Raw genomic sequence first — 15,415 nt, forward strand, 5'->3', positions numbered from 1 at the left:
TTAAATGTGGGAAAAGTGAGCAAAGCATTTGACATATAATTAGTGCTTAATACATGCTCCCCTTCCTCCTCTCATCTCATTCCAGCCCCCAATCTGAAAAACAGACTCAATGAACAAACTAAAGACAAGAGCACTTTTAGAGGTAGAACAGAAAACTGCCACTTTTCAAGTTACATTACCAATTCTAAATAGTGCAGGGAGGAGTTTTATTTTCATTCAAAACCCCATCCTCTTCCTGTCTACAGAACACAAGAGCCTAACATTTTACATTAAATGTCATGACTCAGCTTTATCTCTAAGTAAGAACCGTTGCTAACACAACTGAAGGAAACAGCCACTCCCCACATACACATTTTCTTAAGGTGCTATCTGTTTCTCTTTTGCAGCCCCTAAAACAACAGTCGTATAGAGACACAGGTCTGCAGTACTATCTACCTTTTTTACCCATGGACCAAACTCATTCCGGGTCAGACTACAAACTAGAAAGCCACTGGAGATGCTCCAAGGCACCCTGCAGAGCCACTCACCACAGTTACACCTGTCCACTAAGGCAGGAAAGAGGAAATTCCAGTGGGGAGAGCACAAGTGCATGAAGACACACACACATCTATAATGAACTGGACGATTACGTTGGGATTAGAGAATGTGTCAGGACGGTTATAGTTCTACCATTAATTTATGAGAAATCACCTCTGTGCCCTCAGCACAGGAACAAGCTGACATATTTAGCTTTCACATTATCTTATGAGACAAAAGCAAGTCAGGCAATTTTAGTTGGCTAATATTAATAGCAATATTTGGACTTCAAATTTAAAAGATAGCTACTGAGATACAGAACTGTGTTGACAATAGAACTATAAAATAATTCATGAATTTGTCAGCTTGTAATAAACTTTTTTTTTTTTTTTGGTGGGACTAGGGTTTAAACCCAGTGCAAAGCATTTGCAAAGCAGGCACTCTACCACTTGAGCTACACCTTCAGCCCTCTTTTCTCTAGTTATTTTGGAGATGGGGTCTTGAGAACTATTTGCCCAGGCTGGCCTCAAACTTGATCCTCCTGATCTGTCTTCCAAGTATCTAGGACTACAGGTATGAGTCACCAGTACCCAGCTGTTGCAATAAACACTTTATCACTATTATTTGTGTCATAATTGCCAGAGGAAGAGGATGACTGCTGTGAAATTGTACAGAAAACTCAGTTTCTGTTTATTTTAGTATAATGAATGGACTGTTCTCTTCTAACAAGCAATGGAACATCTTTTATAGAAAAAATAACCAACGTGTTCCAGAGGTCACTACCTAGTTTCAAAAGAGGCTCTCTCAAAAAGGGTTACCAAAGTCAAAAGAGAAGGAGAAAATGCTTGAGTGTTCTCCCTTTAGGGGATTCAGAGTGTGTAGTGGATTCCAGTCGTGGCAGCACATCAGGATCACGGGGCACGTCTTAGTTACTTTTCTAAATACAGATCCCTACACCCACTCTCGGAGATGCACATTCAGAATGTCTGGCTATAGTCAAGTCTGTTTTGAAATGCTTGCCAGGTGGTTACGTGCTAAGCTCCACTACTCTTAAATGCTGAGAATCCCTTCTATACAATAACCTATTCAACATGATTTACAGATCATTTACAGTTCCTCAGATTTGTTTACCATGGAAACCTTCTGAAGTAATTCATGGATAGACTGCACTTTTGGGTAATGACAGCCTAAATACTGAGAACGTTCAAGATGACTGCCTTATCTGGCCCCAACCACACCCTAATTTATGCTCCAGTTTTGGGAGATATATTTTTAAACTATGAAACACAACCATGGGTCTTAACCAATATGTTGAAAGAAAAAGTTTAAGAGACCAGGATTAAAAAAAAAATTTCAGAGTGCAGTACAAACAAGAAGAGTTGTCATATGGCATGAAATGTGCACAGTGGACCATGGAGGAAAACGTTTTTGCATACCGTAGTTCCATCTCAAAACCAGCATGCCCCCGTCCTACAGAAAGCCTAGGGAGCAGCTTTGCCATTGGCTAGCCTGGCCTTGGCTACAGGTCTGGTGGTAGTTTAGGCATCTGGGCCAGAACAAGAAAATGGACTAAACAAATGCTGCTTCTTAGTTATGTCGTCGTATTCCAGGAAGTGAGCCAGCTTTTGAATTCTAACATGGGGAATGATAATCATAGCAACAAATGAGAAAGATACCCTAAAACCTTACCCAAGGAATTAAAATTACCCTAAGTTACTCACAAACAATTAGGATAACCAAAATGTCCACATCATACTCCCTAGGCATCTCTGCCAACTGAGCTGTAAACCAGAAATACCAGATACCTCATGCATGTTTCCAAGCATCAAACTCCAGCTCAGAATAAAGTGGGTTTATATTATCCACTCACATTTGCAAGTTTAGTTCTTCAAACTTAATTTGTGTTTGTTTGTTTGTTTGCTTGGTGGTACTGGGAGTTGACCTCAAGGCCTTGTGCTTGACAGGTACCACTTGGCGCCGCCACTCCACCATCCCCAATCTTAATTTTTAATTACAGTTATTAACACCCTTTTCTAAATGAGAAATCTGCAATTGTTTCACAAGGTTTTAGGATGTTCTGAAATTGCTGATCTTATCTTCTAACTTTCTCTTTAGCAGCCCAGGGAAGAGAAAGGCTTTGCTTGTGCACACCAAGGGAAGGGAGAATGAACACAGACACTTTGGTTCACCTTAATTTTGGTAACTCAAACAGTCTAATTCTCTGTTTGAATCTTCTGGAACTATTTAGTGGAGGACATGCCAGAGTATGGTCATCACCACCAGGATTTTTATGGAGTAATTTATACATGCGGATTCACTGAATTCTCACAACAACCAACTAAGTAAGGTAGGCATCTACCTCTCCCTTTTTATAGATGGAGAACTGTGGGCACATGGATAGTTATTTGCCCAGGTCACATCATGAAGTGACTGAACCAGGACTGAACCTAGGCTGCCTAGCTCAGATGGGAGAGCATGGCTGGTGAACCGAGGCCTGGACACTCTAGACACAAATGGGTTTCTCAGGTCTGAGAATTTTCTATCCTTCAGAGAATGGTGGTAACCAAGCACTTTCTGTGAGCTGACTGGTGGTAAGTCAGGAGAATATGGCATTTTGAGAGGAGGAAGGAACAGTTTGGGCAGGGACTATTGTAAAAAGGGCAATGGCATTTCAAGAGAAAAATAGCTCAGGGAAACACCATCAGTCCCCTCATTCCCTTTGGTGGCCCACAACTCCACTCCTCATTTAACCTTTAAAATGCCACCCAGAAAGGGACAGGGAGAAAAAAAGAAGTGGGTCTAGGGAAGGAGCAGGTACTCTGGTGGGTGGAAGCAAGTTCTATGGCCACAGGCCAACAGGTGGGCATGTCCAGGACCAGGTGGGAAAGATGGACACAGGAAAACCAGGCTGATGCCTGGACTTCTATGTATGCTGCCAGAAGACAATAGAGACAGAGCTCCAAGTTCAGACAGGTTCAAGGACAACCCCAGGGCCACACTCCATTATTACTACCCACGGTGTGCTTGCAGGGCTTGAACTTGCCTGGCCCTGTGCAGTCCTGTCCCCCATTTTCTCTCACCATGCAACATATAGAGGTGATAGTTGTCCTAGAGCTTGCTCTCTGCTTATAAACACATGATATGAACACAAGTGGGGATCACACCACATGGTAGGCAAAAGCACAGCATGTTCAAGGGGAATGACCAACTTCACTGCATACCCACACAGGAATATTCTGCATTGAGAATATAAAAACTTTCAGTGTTTCATTTATACCCTTCCAAGAGCATCCCAAATTCATATGAAAAAAAAAATTCTTCCAAGAACATCCAGGAATGCTGATTTCAACAATGAAATTCTGGCAAGTCACTGAAATCAACTATGGCTTCTGCTTATTTTTGGCTCTGACAACCCTTCTTGTACAGTCACCTGCCTCCACTCCTCCATAGTGTGGTCCCAGGGACACAGGAAGTGTTGGGGGCCCAAGATTCCCCAAGGGAAAGACTGAGCACTTTAAAGTAATGGCTTCCAAAAAAGAGAACTCAAGTTTACTTCACACTGCTATTTACCAAGCTGTGTGCTCAAAGCCAGCTTTCGCATTCCGGGTGATCTCTCCCACTGTGGGAGGGACACTTGAGTTTGGATGGCACTCTAACAGGAGAATCTGTTTCCACTTTAAATGGAAAACCTGGTCCTAGTTACTGTGGAGATAGAAGGCATTTGTTTTTAGAAAATCTACTTTTGGCTTTTTTTTTTTCCCTATTATATAGCATAGAGTAAAGGCCTGGGTCATAAGTATATAAAATTTCCCATTTCATCATCAACAAGGAAACTTCAGGCTGGTAGAAATCAGATGAAATTGGGGGGAGGGAGACATGTTTTCTAAACATTGGGTGGCCTCAAGTGTCATCTCCCATTGATCCTGAAGCCCCCAGAGACAAGGTGAGCAGAGCGGTAGGCTGGCCCAGCAGCAACCCATACCTTGCAAAATCCCTGCTGGATCTAGCCAGTCTCACCCTCCTCCTGGCAGGAACTTACCCCCAGGCTTCAGGAGATTCCTGAACTAAAACACCAGCTACAGAGACAACAGAGCAGGCTGCTGGCTTGCTCCTGATTCTCCAAGCCCCTAGAAACCTAAGCAGTGGGGTCAACACGGTAGAAGGACTTTGCTTTCCCCTAAACAGGCTGACTTGGTTGTCTGGTCCTTCCTGGTGGTGGTAGACAGCTAACAGAGTCATCACAGACTCTTCAAATTCCAGACAGAAAAAAAAACATAGCTATGTTGAGTGGTTCTTAACATTGTGGGACCAAATTACCACTAACAAACTGTCACAAACACTAACTTTTGCAGGTGGTCCACAGGCCTCAGGTTACAATCTAGTCTCAGGTGTTGGCAAATTAGAGCCCAAGGACCAAATCTAAGCCTCCTTCTTTGGGATTATTTTTATTTTTGTTTTCTGGTGGTCCTGGGGTTTGAACTCATTGTCTCTTGAACCATGCCCCAGACCTTTGCGCTTTAGTTTGCTTTTCAGATAGGGTCTTGCACTTTTGTCAGGACCTGCCTCGGACCTCCTACATCTACCTTCTGAGTAGCAGGGATTACACATGTGTACCTATGTGTGCCACCACACCTGGCCCTCCTTTCTGTTTTTATAAATAAAGTTTTATTGGACACAGCCATACCCATTCATTTCTATTATGGTCTATGGCTGCTTTCGAATGAGAAGGGCAGAATTGAGCAGTTATGTGGAGACCATGTGGTCTGCAAAGCCAAGACTTTAACCTGGGCTCCTGACTCTTAGGCCAGGGCTCTTCAATACTGTCTGGATTTGGGTTTCTTGAGGCAGCACTGGGGTTTGAACTCAGGACTTCATGCTTGCTAGGCAGGTGCTTTTATCACCTGAGCCACTCTACCAGCCCCACTGTCTGTATTTGAATGGTCAATTAATTCAATTTCATGGCAGTTCCTTTGTTCCATCTCTGTACATGAAAATAAATACTCCTTGAAATACTAGAGATAGACTTTTCCACACACAATCATTTTAATCAGTTCTAAAAACTATAGAGTGGGCTTGGTTTTATGGGACTATTTTCTGGTAAATCCATTTCAAGGTTCAATTAGCGAAACTTAACGTCACAAAAAGTTCTGCAGTGCCTTGCCTCAGAAAGTGCTATTTCATATGGTTGACAGTTTTTCAAGCCCAAGGGCAGGATTAAATGATGCAAACTCGGCTAGAAGTTAACTTCTTGATTAGAAACCCTTCTTCTGGAGTCTGAATTTGTTCCCACCATATATACACATGCTTATGGGACTCCAGAGTAGCACCATAGCAGGCAATCAGCCCAGGCATTACTGAACTATCCTCAAAACAATTCCAAGAAAATAAACCCTCTTCTGCCACAAAGACAGCTCAGTCCCAGGAGACAAAATGTGCACACACTGTGCACACACTGCATCAGGTTCCATAGCCAGCCATCAGTTCTACAGCTTATGGACATCAGAATGTGTCACAGGGATAGCCACAAGAGAGGAAGAAAAGAGTTTTTATGAAAGCACTGGGGTCCTAATCAGAAGAGGCCAAGAGCCCAAACTTCACATTGCCTCAATTCAAGTTTCCATTAAGAAATTGCTTGGGCTTAGTCTAGTCAAATGTGCCCCTCTACCAGGAGGTGGCGACATGACCAGGCAGCCTCACTTTCCACTGTGACCCAAGGTCATCCCACCATTCACCAAGCCTGGTGTGAGCACCAGTGCCCCATGCTGCCAACACTCTCCCTACCACTGGGCACTGGCAGGGGACGAGCATCTGCCTGACACTAATCCTCCATTCACTTCTCCCCTTCACACTGTGCATCTCCACCCACTAATAATGTGGGGAAATACATGCATTTTCTAGAAGTTATTCCCTTTCCTACTCCTCTGTAGTTAGACTTGAACAAAGTGTTAACTAAATGCAAAGGGCCTTGGGAAGTTAAACCTGCTTGACAAAACCATATGGGGATGCCAGGCAGCAGTAGCTCACACCTATAACCTAAGCGACTTGGGAGGCTAAGATTGGGAGGATCTCCATTATAAGTCAGCCCTAGCAAATAGTTTTGAGACCCCCATCTCCAAACTAACCAGACCAAAGTGGACTGGAGGTGTGGCTCAAATGGTAGGTAGAGTACCTGCTTTGCAAGCATGAAGTTGAGTTCAAACCCCAGTCCTACCCCAAAAAAAATTCGTATGGGGCAAATTAATCAGCAGCCATGCCTTGGTGAGTGCATGGGTCAGGCTCTGTACTCTGCAAACATAATGGTTAGCAGCCCGGGCTCCAGAGCCACGTTGTGAGGGCTCAAAACCTACCCGTCACTTCCTGCTCACAGGACCTTAGACAGGTTGCTTACACTTTCAGTGCCTAAGACTCATGACCTGTAAAATGTGAATGATAATAATGACATTCACTACATCATTTAGTTGCAATAATACAAACAAAATGATTATGACAATGCCTGATGATTTGTGTCATTAACTCCATCACCAGTGCCTCAATGCAACAATTATTCCTACGGTGCACCACCCCTGCCACTGTCTGAAAGACACCTGGCTGCTGGGTGCCCTGGTACCTGAAGGGCTTGCTGTCAGGGTCAGTGTCCTTGAACCCCATCTCCTCAAGCTTACAACGCCGATACAATTCATAATGGCGGGTGTGTGTCTGTTCTCTCAAGTCCTCCATGTTCACACGGATCAGCATCTCCCTCAGCTTCACGAAATCACAATGGTTTTCATTCTCAACTGCAAGAGATGAGGAAGAAGGGTGGGTTATCAGGAATGAAAATCTGAAATGATGTTTCCAAGATGTGATTTTCGTTCCTAAATCTGAGGTCTCAAAAATGAAGATACCAACTCTGACAACGGTGATCATGGCGCTAATGGTGACAATACTGACTGCCAAGTTAGTGCAGGGTGCTGAGGGAGGAACTTTACAAATCTCATTTATACCCTTCATAATGATTCTGCCGTGTAGGTGTTGTAACTCTTGCCCTGCAGGCACAGAAGCCTGGCTTTGATGAGCAAACCAACCTCCCCATAGAGGTAAGGGTCTAGATTCAAATGCCATATCATCTAACTCAAAAACCAGGCCAGTTTCTACCCCTCCATGCTGTCAGGACTTGTACAAAGCAGTTTTTAAATGCACCATTATTCCCAATTACCAGATATTCACTGAAATAACATTTGCTTCGAACACGACTTTCTCAGAGATGATGGAGAAACAAGTATCCTCTTGCTTACAAGAAAATTTTTCAGCTTTCTGATACTTTGATGATACAACTGGTTCAAACTCCTAGGGATGAATTCTTTTTTCCTTTCCTAGGAATGTATACACAACCCTACACTTGTTTGGGGAGGGAAGAGGTAGGAGTGTGGTGCTGGAGATAGAACCCAGGGTCTTAGCAAGGACTCTACAATTTTAACCACTTCCCCAGACCCTTTATCTTTTTATTTTGTTTTTGGGACAGGGTCTCATTAACTTTACCCAGGCTGGCCTCTCACTCACTATCCTCTTGGCTCTGCCTTCCTAAGTGGGATTATAGGTGTACACCACCATGCCCTGCTACAACCCAACATCTTGAGGGACTGCCTCATGGCCACTAGGGATTGGTAGCTACTTTTGGCCACTGTCTACCTACCCCCATGAAGGCCAGGGGTGAAATGGTTCCATTCTCTCCTGCCTGCCGCCTGTACCTCCCTACACAAGATGGAGAGGGAAGAAATGTAGCCATTCACTGTAGGTACTAAATATAAGACCCTTTCCCATGACAAACATACCCTGCACCACACCCCAGGGGTACTGCCTGGCTTTTGCCATCTTGTTGCCAATCTTCACCTCTTCAGTACTGCCAACCACTGCAAACGGGAGATGGACCTACCAAGAAACAGAGGACAAGAGTGTTTATCTTCCCCAACTCCCAAAGATGTCTTCTCCACACACTTCTGCAGTCTGCCCCTTAGAGAGGATCTCTCTCTGCTTGGTAGCAAGAAAAGAGGCGGTACCAGGTAGAACAGGCAGGAGAGGACTCAGTGGATGCACTTTGTGCAGCCCATCCTCCACTGCATATTTGATGTAAGCTAGATTTAAAGGGAAACTGTAAGTCATGGCAACTGTACAGTAAGCTTCAGAATGTGCCATCCAACACAGTAGTGCTTTTCACTACTGAAAGATGGCTTATAGGACCAAGAAACTCATTCTAAAATTTTATTAAATTATATTTTAATTAATTTACATTTAAAATGGAAACAGTGCAAAATATTTTCCCTTTCAGCATAACTTTATTGTTTACTATGACTGCCATTTTAGAAGTCTTTCTCTTAAAACAAAGACCAGTCTACTCAAGGTAGATGCAAACCTTAAAGGAAATTATCTTCAGTATTTATTATCTCATATTAAAAAACTGTATGTTAAGAATGGCGAAGTATGAATCTACTTTTTAACTGAATTTTATGATATGTAAATACAGATCAAGTATTTCTGACAGAAATTTGAAATCTGAATTAAGAAGTAGCATCATTATAAAATATGCACTGGATTTCAAAGATCTGCTATTAAAATATCATAAAAGTTGAAACTAGGAATAGAAGGAATGTACGTCAACATAATAAAGGCTATATATAACAAATATAGCCAACATCATACTTAATGGGGAAAAACTGAAACCATTTCCCCTAACATAAGAAAAAAGACAAGGATGCCCACCTTCCCCACTCCTATTCAACATAGTCTTGGAATTCCTAGCCAGAGCAATGAGGCAAGAAGAAAAAATAAAAGGAATATAAATAGGTCAAACTATCCCTATTCACAAAGACCTTATACCTAAAAGATCACAAAAAAAAAAAAAAAAAAAAATTCCACCAAAAAACTCCTAGATACCATAAACAGCTTCATAAATTAGCAGGACACAGAATCAACTTACAAAAATCAGTAGCCTTTCTATACACCAAAAATGAATTGAAAAAGAATATAGGAAAACAATTCCACTTACAATAGCCTCAAAAAAATCAAATACCTAGGAATAACCTTAACAAAGGATGTAAATGACCTCTACAAGGAGAACTACAAACCTCTGATGAAAGAAATTGAGGAAGAGAGATCTCCCAAACTCATGAATTGGCAGAATCAACATAGTGAAAATGGCTATACTACCAAAAGCAATCTACATGTTCAACGCAATTCCCATCAAAATCCCAATGACATTCATCACAGAGATTGAACTATCTACCCTGAAGTTCATTTGAATAGCCAAGGCAATACTCAGCAAAAAGAGCAATGCTGGAGGTATCATAATACCGAACTTCAAACTATAGTACAGAACCATAACAATAAAAACAGCATGGTACTGGCACAAAAACAGATATGAAGACCAGTGGAACAGAACAGAGGACCCGAATATGAATCCATATAGCTACACTCACCTTATTTTTGACAAAGGTACCAAAAACATACGATGGAGAAAAGACAGCCTCTTCAAATGTTGCTGGGAAAAGTGGTTATCTATCTGCAGAAAACTGAAACAAGATCCATGCCTGTCACCCTGTACAAGTATGAACTCAAAGTGGATTAAACTTTAATGTCAGACCTGAAACCTTGTAGTACAGGGAAGTGCAGGGAATACTCTGGATACAATAAGCATAGGCAAGGACTTCCTCAGTAGAACTCAAGCATTCCAGCAACTTAGAGAAAGGAAAGCTTTCTTCCTTAATTTCATGGTACTACATGAAATTAAATAGCTTCTACCCACCAAAAGAAATGGTCTCTAAACTGAAGAGACCACCCACAGAGTGGGAATTAATCTTTGCTAGCTATACATCAGACAAGAGACTGATAACCAGAATATACAGGGAGCTGGAAAAACTAAACTCCCCTCCCCCGCCAAATCAATGACCCAATAAAGAAATAGGCAACTGAACTAAACAGAACTTTTTCAAAGGAAGAAATCCAAATAGCCAAAAAACACATGAAAAAATGCTCAGCATCCCTGGCCATATAGGAAATGCAAATTAAAATCACACTAAGATTCTACCTCACCCCTGTTAGAATAGCTATCATTGAGAACACCATCATGAACAAATGTTGGTGAGGATGCAGGGGAGAAAGGAACCCTCATACACTGCTGTGGGAACATAAGCTAGTACAACCACTTTGGAAAACAATATGGAAGCTTCTTAAAAATCTAAACATAGATCTGCCATATGATCCAGCAATACCACTCATTGGGATATATACTTGAAGGAATGCAACTAGGTTATTACAAAGGCACCTGCACACCCATGTTTACTGCAGCACTATTCACAATAGCCAAAGCTATGGAAACACCCAAGATGCCCCACCACTGATGAATGGATTAAGAAAATGCAGTATTTATACACAATGGGATTTTACTCAGCCACAAAGAAGAATGAAATTTTGTCATTGGCAGGTAAATGGATGGAACTGGAGACATCATCTTAAGTGAAGTTAGCCAGGTTCAGAAGTCCAAAAGCCACATGCTCTCCCTCATATGCAGATTACAGACTTAAAATAAATACAGCAATATTATGGGACACAGGTCACACTAAGGGGAGCTGTGCAAGGGAGGGACAGAGCAAGGGAAGGAAACCAAAACCTTGAATGAGGTTGATGTGCTCAGTGTACAGAAATGAATATAGAAATTAAACTGGCCGGGGCCACCATGGGAAGCAGACTAGAGAGGAGTGAAGAGGACTAAAGAGGCAAATCAACTGGAGCTGTAATACACATGCATGGGAACAACACAAGGATACTCCCCGTGTAGCTATCTTTATCTCAAACTAACAAAACGTCACGTTTCTTGTTTTATCTGTTACGTTTTTTCTTCTACAAAATTGGAGAATAGGAGGGCAGAACAGGCTCTGCTGGAGAGGAGTGGAAGGAGAGGGGGTGGGCTAGCACTAGTGGGAGTGGGAAGGTGGGGAGGTTGGGGTAGGGGGTGGGGGTTTATAAGGAAGAAAATGGTGCAAACAATGTACACACATGTATGTAAATGCAAAAATGATACCTGTTGAAACTGTTCCAGGAATCAGGGGGGTTGTAGAGAACTCAAGCATGATGTATTTAAAGCATTGTAACAACCTTTGTAAATGCTACAATGTACCCACACCCAGCACAACAATAATAAAATAAGTAAAATGAAAAAATAAAATACCACATCAGTTATTTTTAAACTGATTTACATGTTGAAATACATTTTGGGTATATTAGATTTTTTTTTTTTGTAATACTGGGGTTTGAACTTATGGCCTACATCTTGAGCCCCTCCACAAGCTCTTTCTTTGTCATGAATTTTTTTTTTTTTCCCTAAGATAGAATCTTTCCCACTATTTGTCTAGGCTGGCTTCAAACCTCCATCCTCCTGATCTATGCTTCTTAAGTAGCTAGGATTACAGGAGTGAGCCACTGGCTTAGATTGAGTTCTTAAAATTAATGCCAAGTTTCTTTCTGCTTTTTCTAACGAAGCTACTGGAAAATTCTTAATTACTTGTGTAGCTCACATAATATTTCTATTGAGCAGAACTGGTTTAGACAGTTGATCGCTGCACAAATTTCAAGTCAGAAACACACTTTTGCCAAAAATATTGGCTCAAGCCTTGCACCCAACTATATCTGAGATGGTGTCCAAGACAACTGACTTTTCACGTTGGCTTATTTGGTAGTTATGGCTACATTCTGGGGGTGGGGAGAAAAATAATTCTGTTTTCTGTCAGCATACAAGAATAAAGAGATTGAAATAGCTGCTCTTTGATCCACACTTCTTCCTGTATGGATTAAGTTGAGAAGTAAAAGACGGACTTCAAGCCAAATTCTCTCCCAAAGAGAGTGTGGCAAGACCCTTGGCTCAAGTTGCCCAAGTGATATTTTGTAAGATGCACAAGTTATTTAAATTTTCTACTTCATCCCACACTCTATAGGAAGGAAAGCACATTTGCTTTCTCAAAGTTCAAGTCTGAAACTCAAGCATGTTCCCTTAAGTTGAAGAACAAAAAGACCTTTCCAGCCAACCTTGTTAAGGACCAAGGAAAGGTCTCCTTTCACTCAATGTGACAAAAGCAACCACCAGTGGACTCCTCCTAGGCTTTCCACACATCATACAGCACAACATCAGCAAGATATTTGCAATGAAGAGCTTAAAAGAAAATTTCCTGATAAAGAGCAGGATTAATTTGGAATGTTGACGATCTTCAGTTCTATTAATTTGATAGACAGAAGAGGGCAAAAGTTCATGGGTATTTTCTTTCCAAGAAGCTTAACACAAATTTAGTTTCATAACCATGAGACATTATTTAGAAGGGTGGGGAGGGATAGAAAAGAATGGTAGTCATTCGTGATATTTCCTGAGCCCTACTACACTGACGTTTCCAAATAGCAGTACCACAGCAGAACACAAGTGGCATCTCAGCCTGGATTTTTGACCACACTACAAAAAGAGCACACCACTCTGCTTTTATTCAGTATTTTTTTGGGGGGTGGGGGGAAGTGGCAGTTCTGGGGTTTGAACTCAGAGCCTCATGATTGCAAGGCAGGTGCTCTACCACTTGAGCCACTCCAACAACCCTGCTCTGCTTTTAAATGACACTAAGAATAAAGGGCGAGAGTGTCAGCTTGAAGCCAGACTGCCTGGGTTCAAATCCCAACTCCACTATCGAGAGTATTGCAATAGTAGGTGCTGTGCTGCAGCCTCCTCACTGTGAGGCACCTACCCACAGGAATGCTGTGAGGATAAAATGGCACACGTCAAATGTTCCATCAGCCTCACAAATGCCAGCTGCTACTGCTACTCTAAAGCTCTCAATACTCACAAGCAGAGAATGCCAGCGATAGAAGAGATCCTACATATTATCCATTTCAGCCCTGTCTGAATCCCCTCCACAGCACCTCTTCTAAGTGGGTACAAACAGAATCCGTTGCAATCAACCACTTGTGATGGGAATTTGCTGCTTCAATAAGGCCTTTCTTCCATCATGATTGCTCCAATAGTGAAACATTCACTTCACACTAGACCCTCACATATCTTTTTCCACTAGTTCTGGCTCTTTTGAAGAAATCTAGTCAATGTCCTTCATGACATCCTTCTATCACAAGCCCATGCCTATTTCCCGGGAAGACCCGCTTTCCAGCCTCTCCCAGAGATTCCACAACCTTTGCTATCCTGAATTCTAACAACCATCATTGGGCATCTACTGTGTGCAAAGGCTGTTCTGACAGAGATTATGTCAGAAATGAATGAATAAAAGTATGAACCATCATGGTGACTCACATGAGCCAAGGCCAGGGGACACTTAGAGGAAGACTGGAAATGATCAGTTATCAATGAGAGTATGGAGGTTCAGCAGGAAGGACTGAATTGAAGAACACATGGTCAATTATCTCCTGACTAGCTCTTCTTTATGAGTGGACACTGTATCCTCAACTGCTAGTGTACTTAATAATTTAGGAAAATAGCAAGGAGAGGAAGGCTGGTGCCAACCACCAAAGCAAAATCGAGGTAAGCAGGAATTTCTGCCAACACTAACAGAACAGAACAGATATCCCCTACCTTTGAGCTGTTTTATGTGAAGTGGCCCTGGGCTGGGGTGTTTCTTCCAAGAAGATTTGCCATAGAAATCATAACTGTTAGAGTGGGAAGTAAATCTGAGACAATCCAGCCTAACTCTCCCACTTGACAATTAGGGAAACTGATGTGCCAGCTCCTTAAATGACTTTAAGACCTCAAGATCCCAGTGCAGACTCTTCTAGCCACTCTGAAGAAGACTTAAGAAAGCTGAAGAACTATTAATTAAACAACTCAGGACCTGTGAAAAGAAAACGCAAAAACTCACCAACTCCATCAAAAGACAAAACTTGAGAATCATGGGCATCAAAGAAGGAGAAGAGGTGCAAGCAAAGGGAATTCGTAATATATTCAACAAAATAATAACAGAAAATTTCCCAAATCTAGAGAAAGATAGTCCCATACAGATGCAGGAGGCCTCCAGAACACCAAATAGACCAGATCAAAAGAGAACTACCCCACGACATATCACCATTAAAACAACAAGTTCAAAAACTAGGGAAAGAATATTGAAGGATATAATAGAGAAAAAAACAAATAACACACAAAGGTAAACCCATCAAAATCACAGTAGACTTCTCAACAGAAACATTAAAAGCAAGAAGAGCGTGGGGTGAGATCTTCCGGGCACTGAATGAAAATAACTTAAACCCCAGGATACTCTACCCAGCAAAACTATCATTCAAAATAGATGGAGCAATAAAAGTCTTCCATGATAAGCAGAAACTAAAACAATATGTGACCACAAAGCCACCACTACAAAAGATTCTTCAAGGGATTCTGCATGCAGAAAGTGAAGCCCAACTTAACCATGAAAAGACAGGCAGCACCAAACCACAGGAAAAGAAAAAGCAAGACAGTAGAGAGTAACCTCAACTTAGGTACACACAATCAAACCTTCAAACAACTAAGACAACTAAATGGCAGGAATCACCACACACCTATCAGTACTAACACTTAATGTTAACAGACTTAATTCACCCATCAAAAGGCACCGCTTGACGAAATGGATTAAAAAGGAAGATCCAACAATTTGTTGCTTACAGGAGACCCATTCACTGACAGAAATAAGCATAGGCTTAGGATGAAAGATTGGAAGAAGATTTACCAAGCCAATGGCCCCCGAAAACAGGCAGGAGTAGAAATACTTGTCTCTGACAAAGTAGACTTCAACCTACATTGATCAAATGAGATAAAGAAAGACATTCCATACAATAAAAGGGGAAATAGACCAAAAGGAATTAATAATCAACAACCTGTATGCACCTAATGTAAATGCACCCAATTTCATCAAAC

At 41.8% G+C, this 15,415-nt stretch overlaps 1 protein-coding gene across 8 annotated transcripts in view; it reads right to left on the reverse strand.

The window, feature by feature from the left end:
• The window catches only part of Septin11 (septin 11), a 100,334-nt gene that overhangs the window by 18,904 nt on the left and 66,015 nt on the right, over window positions 1-15,415 (reverse strand). For all 8 annotated transcript variants that reach the window (XR_012435754.1, XM_074041941.1, XM_074041938.1 and 5 more), the window contains exons 6-7: window positions 8,328-8,424; window positions 7,124-7,292 (exon numbers count right to left, since the gene is read on the reverse strand). Coding sequence is in view for 7 of the 8 variants with exons in the window: in XM_074041941.1 (XP_073898042.1) it covers window positions 7,124-7,292; window positions 8,328-8,424 (266 nt within the window). In the remaining variant the exon portion in view is untranslated. The remainder of the gene's footprint in view (window positions 1-7,123; window positions 7,293-8,327; window positions 8,425-15,415) is intronic.

This window comes from Castor canadensis, chromosome 9, assembly GCF_047511655.1.
Source record: "Castor canadensis chromosome 9, mCasCan1.hap1v2, whole genome shotgun sequence".
NCBI classification, from domain to species: domain Eukaryota; kingdom Metazoa; phylum Chordata; class Mammalia; order Rodentia; family Castoridae; genus Castor; species Castor canadensis.